Source organism: Musca autumnalis, unplaced genomic scaffold (assembly GCF_047663935.1).
Source record: "Musca autumnalis isolate F117 unplaced genomic scaffold, ASM4766393v1 scaffold_3, whole genome shotgun sequence".
Lineage (NCBI taxonomy): Eukaryota > Metazoa > Arthropoda > Insecta > Diptera > Muscidae > Musca > Musca autumnalis.
In genome coordinates this window covers 113,553,433-113,565,555 of record NW_027411866.1, presented here as the reverse complement: position 1 = coordinate 113,565,555, position 12,123 = coordinate 113,553,433, and the positions used below count along the sequence as shown (strand labels likewise).

General features: G+C 33.5%; 1 protein-coding gene and 1 long non-coding RNA gene across 2 annotated transcripts; one reads left to right on the top strand and one right to left on the bottom strand.

The window, feature by feature from the left end:
- Positions 1–3,315: 3,315 nt before the first annotated feature.
- On the top strand, positions 3,316–5,836 carry LOC141398279 (uncharacterized). The gene is made up of 2 exons (XM_073975560.1): positions 3,316–3,574; positions 5,280–5,836. Exons 1-2 carry the CDS (start codon positions 3,427–3,429, stop codon positions 5,834–5,836), a joined length of 705 nt encoding a protein of 234 aa, XP_073831661.1. The 5' UTR covers positions 3,316–3,426.
- A 3,923-nt stretch (positions 5,837–9,759) lies between these two features.
- Positions 9,760–11,094, bottom strand: LOC141397535 (uncharacterized). Its single transcript, XR_012411421.1, has 2 exons — positions 10,785–11,094; positions 9,760–10,727 (listed from the first exon to the last, which is right to left on the bottom strand). It is a non-coding gene; the product is annotated as an uncharacterized lncRNA (long non-coding RNA).
- Between the last annotated feature and the right edge of the window lie 1,029 nt (positions 11,095–12,123).

Genomic DNA, 12,123 nt, shown 5'->3' with positions numbered 1-12,123 from the left:
CGGCTTATCGTTCAAACTTGGAGGAGGTTACATATCATTGATATGAAGAAGTCTTTCTGGGAAATGTTTTTTTTTCCGAATGATATATTTTTTCCCCCAAAAAATATATGTCCCTAATGTACATCGAAATAGAAATAAATGTATAAAATGTCATATGAAATTTGGCACTAACGTTACAACCCAGTTCAGTCAGCTGTGTATTGCTGCTACCTTTTCTTATTCTACCATGCCCAAATGATGAAATCAAATGAAAAATTTTATAACTGCTAAACCTAAGTCCCTGTTTATACAGGGAAAGTTCATGGGAAAGAAAATTGAGTTTATGGGTGAGGGAGTAGAGAGGAATAAGAGGGGGTACACACACTTCTGTACTGGCAAATTCTGTTTTGTTTCGTTTTTCTTCGTATACAACCTGAAGTTGGCTGCAGATTTGTTTTTGCATTTTCTTTCATTTTATTTTCTCTGTCGAGAAAAAAACAACAGCGGAGACAATTGAAAAAAAACCATTTGGAGAAAAAAAAAACTATTTTTTTTAAGCAAAAACAATTCGAAATAAGTGGAAATATCAAAATTAAAATGCAATTCAAGGGTTCCTTTAATAATTAATTGTTTATCACACACGTCCATTTTTACTTTTCATTACAATTTTGCCTTGGCTTTGTTTTTGAACGGCGCAATGAGAAAATGAGTGTGAAGAAGAATAAGAAAAATTATAAAATTGACACAAACATGATTTCCGTGTCTAAACAACAAGGAAATTTTAAAAGAAATTGAGAAGAAAAATTTTCTTTCCAGTTTGAATGTCTAAACACGTTCTAAATAACGACGGGACGTACACAAATATTTCACCAACCTACCAAAACAACGCTCTCTGAGCGTCCGTATTACCTAAATACGTTGAGTCCCAAATCACATTTAAAACACAAAATCCGCGACCGAAACTTACTTAAATGTTTTCATTCGTAAAACAAATAATTTTCCTTTGCAATGAATTGTATTTCATGTTTTGTTGGCCTTTTGTTTTTAAAATACAAAACACACACACACATACAAGCAATAACGTTCTGTCAAAGTTAAACTTTTTTAACTTAGAACGTTTTCACACGATAAGGTTTGCCTGCTCAAAAATGCGTTGTCCGTTTTGATTGTCATCCGTAAATTGTGTCAGTGTTGAAACAAAATGTGGATGTAAGTGAACGAAAACGTACATAAAGTACCATACATACAACACTAGCATGTAAGATATTATCTACCTGTTTCATCATATTTTTTACAAATAAAGGTGTTTTATAAAACATGACTTCTATGTACCTGTTAATAACAAAGATATTTCCCTATTTCATAAAAATCTTTCTTGAAAAAATTAGCTGGTAACGCAGGTATCATCTTACCTTCAGGTGGTAAGAATTATTACATTATTTTTTACATGGCATGCGCGCATGAGTCAACAATTTTAACAACGCATACATTTTACCCAATTTTATGGGATTCACAAGAATTACTTTTTTAATTTTCAAATACAATACACACATAAACCTTTTTGGTACATTTATGTAAAACCGTACTTCTTTTTGTTCAAAAAGTACGCTTGTATACAATGACTTCAAAAACGCAACACTAGATGTGAAAATTACGAATGAGAGTCAAAACGGAAACCACGTTTTTGAGCAGTCAAACCTTATCGTCTGAAAACGTTCTTACAAAAAGTATACGCTCGATGTATTTCGGTAGTTATCATAAGAATACATGTGTTCTACTTTTTTCCCCACACACACGCCCTGGGTATACGTCCGTATATAGGTATGGGACTAAAGCATGATACAATTAGGAAGGTAGATGCATCGGCGAATTGCTACAACAAAGCAACTTTTTTTGTAATGTAAACTGTCAAAATTTTCGCCGAATGGTCTCTTGTTGTCTCTTTTTTGTCTTTAAAGTGATGACATGCTATCTCTTACTTACCCAATCATATGGTTATTTGTTTTGATTTTTCATGGCGAATTCCTAGTTTTTTGACGTTTTAGATTCGATCAGCTGGGCTGATGCATCTACCTTCCTAATTGTGCCATGGACTAAAGGCCTGCGTACATAAGCCGCTCGGCTTTCTTACTTAACTCATTTCTGGTAAAGCAATAAAGAAATGTCAGAACCACATTTCAATTAGGTCGAACTTGGTATTTTACCAGAAATGAATTAAGCAAGAAAGCCGAGCGGCTTATGTACGCAGGCCTTTAAGGCTGCTCTGCCTGATTGCCTTGCTTTCCTGCTTCATTTTTGACATAAAGGGCTGTTTACACCATCTATCAATGTCATATGAGCTGCCAATTCTTTCACCCATTCGACATTCTCTATGTTTGTCAAAATTGACGTCATCAATACAACTTTCAATTTGTGCGTTCATACCTGAAAGTGTTATTTTGGTATGACATAACCTAAAAATATAAAAACCAGCTGTTTTTATCATTATTTACATTTATTGTTGAGTTGCAATTTTGCGCAAACTTTAATTTTGGTTGAAGGAAACTGAATTGGTAGAATTGGTGTTTGGAGTTATAGAGGCATTCATGTTTTTTCCACCAAACAATCATTTCAAAGACTGCTTCTTTCGACCCATCGATCTGAAAGTAACATTATAAACGCCATTTATTTACTACCTTTCCATTTTCTTTTTCATTTTTTGTTTGAGAATGTCAGAAAACAGCTGATAAATTTATGTTTACATACGAGAATGCCGTACCAAATAGAGCGCTCCCTAAATGAAAAATTTACATATGAGTTGCCAAATCATTTTGATAGATGAAAATTTTCATAGTGGTTACACTATGTGTACAACATTCGCAGGTAGAAAATTTGGCATCTCATACGACATTGATAGATGGTGTAAACAACCCTTAATAAGAATAAAGAAGGCCGAGGAAATTTCGAACTGGGTTGCCCTTTTCTTTTTTATTCTTTCATCAGAAGTAAGCAAGGTAAGCAGGCAAGGCAGCTTATGTACGCAGGCCTTAAGGCAAATATTTTTCATTTGACAGTTTTTTTCCTTTATAAAAGTTTTCATTTCACATTTTCATAGAAAGAGAATTGAGCCCCAGCAACCACAAAATATTTTGTGGTGGTGGTGGATTTTACATTTCATATTCGAACAGCTGGTGTAATACCACTGCTTTGGTAATTGTGCCAGGGATACATGTGTTCTACTTGTTTTTACCACACACGCTTTGGGTATACGGACGTATTTAGGTATGCGCCTAATAATATATTTTTAATTGTATTACGGCAACCCTAACATTCACGTGTAATTTGTTTGTAAACAAACATTTTTAATATTTTTCTTCAGTATAAAAAATAATAAATATATAAAATTAAAAAATAAATTAAAATTAAATTAATATAAAATTAAATTAAAATAATAAAAAGCTTCACAACATGTCGTCCAGTGATTCGGAAGATGACGAACGAATGAAAATGTTTTTGGAAGCATCTGACACCACACTATTAAACAACGATATGTTTAAGGACAAATCATCTGAGAAGGAAACTAATGGAAATAGTGGAACCACTATTACCGTTGAGGGTATGTAAGAAATGTAAAAAAAAAAAAAAATACAAAAAACATAATTTTTATTCGAGTAGCTATGGCATAAAGAAGAAAATATTGGTAGTACCGATGATATTTTTGAAAATTCTATATTAATTCTTACCTATTTTATAATATGTTGATAATATACATATGAGTAGTTATGATAATTTTAACGCAGGTATGTTTATACTCCTTTAACTCGATAGCCTTTAAACCTACAACAGTACATACATAGTTTGTTTTGTTTTATATTAACAAAATATGTTAGGGCCTTTGTGGAACTTTGGAGGCCTATATCTCGGGAAGTATACATTTCCGCAACAAAAGCAATACAGAAGTTTTGATTTTTCTGCCAATCGTTTTAGTGCGAATTTGATTTGTCGCCAAAAACTAAAATATTTGCATTTTTATCAAATTTTCAATGCAAACTACACTTCTGTAACTGCCAATCCTGTAACTGCGAATTGTATTTAACTACCAATAATATTTGGAAAGAATAACCCAATTTCATTAAGAATTTTGTATTTTACCAGCCAAAAACAAAATCACGCCATGCGACAGTTACCAACACATACATACATAGGATTTTTTCCAAAGTAGTTATCGGATTTCAGTAAAGGTAAAGCTGATTATCACATTTAAAAGTCAATTCTTTGACATTTTCTTTGGTTGGTGAATCGGATAACTGTAACTCTTTGGCAGCTAAAAACACTGAAGATAAGTGCGAAATTCGCTTTGCTAACACAAAATGCGTGCAAAATTTGTTTTTTGGCCGCTAAGTCAAAACTACTGTACATCGTTGGATTCGGTGTAAAAAGTACTATCTGTGGTAATTTTCTGCGGTGGTTTGCCAACATTTTAGACTAGGGCCGTTGTGGAACTTTGGAGGCCTATATCTCGGGAAGTATACATTTCCGCAACAAAAGCAATACATGGTTGGAAACGGGATAAAAAGCACTATATGTGGTAATTTTTTCATATTTTTCTGAGGTGGGTCGGTAAAGGGAAGATAAGCCAAAAAAAAAATATTTTATTTATTTATGTATTTATTTATTTATTCATATTAAACTTATAGTAAATATAAGATTAATATCATTAATTTCCCCAACAACATAAAGAGAATTTGGCTTAAATGTCGTTTAGGGGCACCCTGAATACAACGATATATAATTTCCTGGGGAAAGGCCATACTTCCCGAGATATGAGTCTTGACATTTCCGAAATTTCGTACTTTAACACCATTAGGTTTTATGGTCACCTCTCTGATCGGGCTGAAATTTTTACAGTAGATAGCTCTTTGCACCCGGAATACAACGATGTATAGCTTTCCGGAACACTGAACACATCGACATATAGTTTTTCGGGCGAAATCCATACTTCCCGAGAGATGGGTCTTGACCTTTCCGAAATTTTGTACTTTAACACCATTAGGTTTTATGGACACCTTTCTCATCGGGCTGAAATTTTTACAGTAGATAGCCCTTCGCACCCAGAATACAGCGATATATAGTTTTCTGGGGGGAAGTTCATACGTCCCGAGAATCCATAAACGACACCTGTTCCGAAAATTTTGACACAACATATTCAAAATTGTACGATGCCACTACCTGGAAATTGTGCCATGGTCTATGGTAAAAATTTAAATTTTACCGATATTTAGTGTAATTTCAAAAAAAAATCGCTTAATTTTTTTTTTCAGATAAACCCAAATCACAACGTTATCTATTGGAGGATGAGGAAAATATGGGAACTGATTTCAATTTACCCGAATCAATGCAAAAACATATGGCAAAGAAATTCAATGATATCCTAAAGGAAACCTATGAGTTTTGTCAAGTAAATGACGATGAAATAAGTGCAAGGAAATCTAAAGTTAAAAGTCGTGTTAGACTACTGAACGGTTTTGATGATTATGTAAAACCATATGAAGAATTTGAATATGAAACAAAAGGTCCTTCAAGAAAGCCTGAAATCAAGCGAAGATGTATTGAAGATGGTACCGTAGGTGAAGATTGCCTAAACCATATAGCTGTTGATGGAGCGGACATTCTATCAGGCAAAGAAATAAAATCTTGGGCAAAGAAAAAGGAGAGAAAAGATAAAGTGTTCCATTACAGATTGGGTGCTAATGACATCTGTCATGCCAAAGAAGTTATTAATGAATTTACAACTATACGACGGAAGAATCATTGGAGTGAAAATAAAATTAAAGATTTTAAAATAATTAAATCGTATAAAGTTGGTGTTTTCCTTTGATAAAGTCAAAAATAGGTCGCTGCATATTTACAAGTTTTTAAGCACAGACGGATATTTTTTAAATATCATATTAAACCCCAGTTTTTGTAAAAAAAATTATGTTCTCTCACGAATTGTCAAATTTTTAGATCGATTTACTCGCCTTAGCGCAAATGTGGAACGCTGATTTTTGAATGAGGAATTCATAACTATATAGAACGTGTCTACGAAGAATTAGATCTGTATGCAATGTTGCCGAATTTGCTGATTTATCGTCATTTTGATGATTGCATGAAATAAAAGACGATAACTACATTTTGACCAAAGTTTCACGAAAGATTTGAAGGAAAGCAATGTTCCAAACTCGATTTTTGAGCTTTTTAATGTTTTATAGCAATTTTCAGACGGATTGGCTATATTTAGGCACATATCTGGCATATCTAGTCACAGGTATTTCATAGTTTTTGCCCCACATTCAAAATACCTGAGCTGAAAATGTTCCTTTAGTTTTGGTAATAGATGAAAATCTTCCTTAAAAAGTTTTCGAGATAACATATTACTTATATATATAGTTTGACAAGTAATTGTTTTCAAACTGAGAAAACGAACACTTTTCATGCATTAATTACTAAAAAATGACAAATAGTTGCGATAAAAATATCGGGTTTTTTTGCAAAAATTAGTTGGTCGACTTATTTAAGACCAAAATGAATGGATAAATAAAAAAATTAACCAGCTTAGTTCAACAATAATAACCAAAAGAATAATTAACATGTAATGCAAGGTGCCAAGAAAATGTTTTCAAAATGTAATTGAGGTTCCAAAATACCCCATTTTTTGGTAAATACTTAAAAATCATGACATTTTATGAATTTTATTCTTAACAAGGATTAGTTGCTAGCAGGTATCAACAATATTAGGCATGGAATATCCCCACTAAGAGGGTTACCATGTGGACCAAGGGGGTACCAGATCATATTACATGTAAACGATGTCCTATAGGTCTCAAACCGGGAATATCTGAAAACTAAGACATTTTATGAGTATTTTTAGTTCACCAGGATGGACTTCCATCAATTACAATAAATAATGCCTACAGAATAGCTCGATCAGGAGGGTTGCCAGATCGACTAAAATAGTACAAGGTCTTATTAACAGTAAAAGTGACCACAACCACAGCCTACAAGTGGTTCATTCAACTCAAAATTTATTAAGATATAAGAATATTTCATGAAACAGTCGAAAATAGCACATTTGGATACTAATATTCCTTAGAAATTTGTGGGGTACAGATTTCTTACAATTTTCGCAAATGCTTACTATGACCTACTGGAGACATTTTGTGTACTGTGAAGTAATACTGTGACAAAAATTTCTAAGTGATGGGGAAATAATGCTACAGTGTTACCATGGTATACCATCAAAGCCAAAAAACTTACGGGAATTCCTCAATCTGGCTGTTAATAGATAAAATTGGATGTCTATAGCAAGCTCAGTATAATTTAGCAATATCTTCGATATGCATTTCTAACCGATTTTTGTACTTCTTGGTTATATTTTGGTTTGTTTTAGTGAATATCCTTATCCATAAATTAAATTTCAGTTAAAAAAAAAACAACTTTTAAGATTTAATTGTGGGCCTGGGAGGTCCAGTTTACTGTTATTAAGACCTGGTACATTTTTTTGTCGATCTGGCAACCCTCCTGATCGAGTTCTGCTGTAGGTAATATTCATTGTAATTGATGTCATACCATCTTGGTAAACCAAAATACTCATAAAACGTCTTAGTTTTTAGATATTCCCGGCTTGCAATATGATCTGATACCCCCTTGGTCCATATGTTAACCTTCTTAGTGGGGATATCCCATGCCTAATATTGCTGATACTTGTTAGCAACTAATCCTTGTTAAGAATGAAATTCATAAAATGTCATGATTTTTAAGCATTTACCGAAAACATGGGGTGTTTTGGAACCTTAATTACATTTTGAAAACATTTTCTTGGCACCTTGCATTACATGTTAATTATTCTTTTGGTTATTATTGTTGAACTAAGCTGGTTAATTTTTTTTATCCATTCATTTTGGTCTTAAATAAGTCGACCAACTATTTTTGCAAAAAACCCGACATTTTTATCGCAACTATTTGTAATTTTTTAGTAATTAATGCATGAAAAGTGTTAGTTTTCTCAGTTTGAAAAAAATTACTTGTCAAACTGTATTTTGTTATAAAAAATATGAGTCCAGCTTTATTAACTTCCTTCAAAAGCCCTCTTTAAGCATTGCCGACCAAAAAGAGAACACACAAAAATGTGAATGTATTAAAAACATTGACAAATTATGCCAGTGTGTTCCCAGATAGCATTTAGAAGACTGTTTTTTCAAAAATCACATTGGGGAGCCTTTTTAGAGTCCTTTTGGTGATCAAAAAATTGATTAAGTCGCTTGTGTGATCAGAAAGGGACTCGAAAGTGACTCCCTGTAATGATTAAAAAGAGTTCAATTTAATATACAATAACAAATGTGTAGCAATCACAAATAAATCATTGAGGTGTTTAAAATGTGACAATTTTTTGTTATTTATTGTCACATTTTGATCATATGGAAGATTGAAAAATGCTTAATCAAAAAAGGGTCATACAGGTGTTTGAAAAGTGATTATAATTATGTATATGCTGATCATATTTTGAACAGTTAGGTGATTAAAAACTGATTGTTTTGTTTTATTTTTGTTTGGTTGTAAATAATTCTCATATACACTTTCTACAAAACTTTGATATAAATGTAACGTATAATATTAAGAGTATAGACAAACACAACACATGTTCAGGTTTTGCCAAGTGAAATGAAGAAGCAGTATACTCACCGCGCAACATAAAGAATAATTAAAAGACATAACAAAGCAGAAAAAGACAACAAAACAAAGGAAAGAAACAAAAAAGAATAAAGAGAAATTTCTTTTAGTTTATTTTGTCTAATAAATGACTCCCTAAAGACTCATAAACGATTATAAACATGACCCAAAAAAGACTCGAAAAAGAGTCCCAAAGTAATCAACAAATCACCAATAAATGATTGAAATACGACTCGAAAAAGACTTTATATACTATCAGAAAATGGGCAAAAATGACTCGAAACTAAAGCAGAGGAAGACTCATTTGTGATTTGCTTAGACGAGTCGCCTGAGGTTATGTTTTCCTACCGACAAAGGAGTCATTTATGATCAGAAAATGAGCTCATATTCCAGCTTTTTAATCGTGCAGTCGGATCAAAAAAGACTCGAATTTGATTACAATTTTAAAAAATGCTGGCTGGGTTAGTACTTTTGTATGTACGCAAGCTACAGAACAAAAACAAATCAAAACATTTGTTCTCTCTTGTCCGCTCTTTCTTAGCGTTCGGGTCGTGTGTGTGTGTGTGATATGCCGAAAAACTTCGTAACCTCAACAATACTAAAGAACGGCAATGTCTTTAAGTTGTCAGCCAGTTTTGAATGAAAATTTTTATCGATTTTCGACTACCCAACAACCAAAATGTACGTGTACGGACAAATATGGACAGTCACACTGTCAAGCAAGCGATATTTGGGCTAAGCTACCATTTAAAACGGCAATGTTGTTACGGCTCCTGATATGGCGGCGCTAGATTGGACCATCCGGACTAGCTTGCGGTCCCAAGGTCAGGTTCTCAACCATCCACTCTAGCCCATCAGGGCGAACATGAATTTGCTAAGCTAACAAACAAACACAAACACTTAATACATTTATATGACCTGCTCTTGACAAAGGAGGATTGCTGTTGCCCTCCTACATTCGCCCGCCCTTCCATGGTTTCCAAATCGTCCATTAACACTATTTCGTTGGAAACCCCACACGACACACACACTCACCTCATCACCTTTTTAAGGAGGCCCCCCACACTAACAAACGAATCAAAACATTTTAAGTTTTCTTTTACAAAATCAACACATTAAAAACATTTATTATTATAAAAATTGTCTTAAGACTATTTATCTTTGTTGTTTAATTCGAATCAATAAAAAAAACTAAAGAATTCCTAACACCAGAATTATGCTTTAGTACGACGTCAATCATATCTCATGATAAATCTTTCATAATCTAGAGATGGCTAATACACTTCCAAATGTGGTGATGAATATTATTTCTGATGACCTATTTAAGGGAGCTCTCTTAAAACTGGTATTTGATGGCCAATGCGGCTCTAATTCTCATAAAACATTACCTCTCTCTAGTTAATGATGATAAAAAATTTTAAGTAAAAATTCTAAAGCTGGCGTTAAAAACCCGTACAATATATATGGATATCAAAAAAAAGGTATAAACTAATATATAAATGATAGACAAAAATATAAAGACAACACAAACACAAAAGTCATTTAACGAACAAATTTTCTTGGCAATAATAATTAAATTACTGTTTATATTGTCATATAGACCACAAGGTCACGGCTTTAAATTTTGTAATTAAGAGATTTTCTTCTTTTTAATTGAGATTTGCGATATTTCTGTGTAAAATGTAAGACATATGTATCTTATTTTCTGTTAATTTTGCGTTTTCTTGTATCGTTTCAGCAACACTAACCGCAACACATAGACCTTATTCTAGATACGGTTTACCTCTTTCTTCCAGGCGTACAAAAAAATGGTATGGCAAAGGCAACACCGATAGATAGGTGTTCTCCCACAAGAAACCCACCAAAACAGGAATACCGGTGGTGATAACAACAGCAGGGGGAGAAATAACCAGCCAACAGTTTAACGGCCCAAAAGAAGTGCTGGTAATGTGGCAAGGCAATACAGCACACAAGAATCTAGGCTGCCACTCAAAACTTGACCAACTGCCCAAACCTGGAGCAGCTGGACTTCAGTAGAATCAACAATTCCTTGGGGAAATCTATTTTAAAAATCATTGATTAGTCTCTATTTCGCGGTCAACCACCATTACACTCACATTATAAGTTTGCTTTCACAGGCTAAATGGATTGTTAATAAATATAACTCACAACACTCTGGTTTCATGTGTTTTAATTTTCTTTGCCACGAGATATACAAGAGTCTATTTCTATTCAACGGTTATAAAGCAAATCTCCTCACATATTTGCCGCTCTTTCCTTTTATACCCCCTTCAATTCCTTTTGATTTTCCCCATTTTCTAAAATTTTCCAATATTTTGGCATAAATTTTCAATGGCTGGTAAAGTGCCACCAAATGGCTGACATTGCAGTGTTGATTGAATGGGTAACTCTTATTTTCATTGAACACAGTCACCAGTCGCCTTTGAGCTGGCAACTCCTTTCATTTCCTTTGATAATTTTATTTCTTGGATCACACGGCGAGCAGAGGCATCCAACTAGCCTTATTTTAATTTATTTTAAATTTCGTGGTGGAGAACTCAGTGTCTGTTCCCACTTAAAGGGCATAGTATTAAGGTAAGTTTCTCCTAAAAACTAAAAAAATTAATTTAATTTGCTTGACGATGGTATTCCATTTTGCAGATGGAAAGCGCCGCCATTCAATTTCCTTCGCCGCCCACCCCAACACGCAACAATGTGTATCCAGCTTTACTTACCATACTGCATTGCTCCAAACTCGATAACCATATGAAAACTATCATCTTCTGAAAGCTGTTTTTATAGCAGTATTTAAGTGATATTGGGTTAGATTTATTGCTGTGGATTGTATATCTTATGTTGTCAGTCTCATTCACAAAAATAGCAGCTAAAAATCGCATTAAACGGTAACCTAACCGAGTTTTGGACCATGTTGACGATTTTTTGACGATTTTTCAAATATTTTGACGATTTCTGATCAAAAACTGTCGGCAACGCTGTCTGTATGTCATCTAGGGGCTGAGCTATGGATGCCCAAATTATTACGAATATAGACGAACGAACAAAAAATAGTTACAAAAACAGGGACCATGGTTCAATTATTAGAAGGTTGGGCAGGTTCATGAAATTATAAAAAAACAACTCTGATGCCGGTTTGCTTATAACTTCAAATGACTAATAACAAATGCAACAGGTTTTGTTTATTTGAAATATTGTCAAATATTTAAATTGAAATATTTATATGTATGTCCACGTTTTGGTATAGCCCCAAATAACGCGAATTGTCGCTTTCAGGAATTTTGAATTTGCCCTTGTAATTTAAGATAGATAACCCATTCCTCCAAAAGATCGTATTATGAAAAACAAAGAAACAGAAAACAACCCGCTCTTAAGTTGACGACCTCGCAAAAGTTGTATGGATTACAAACAGCGAATCTGCACCTGGAATGTTCGGAATCT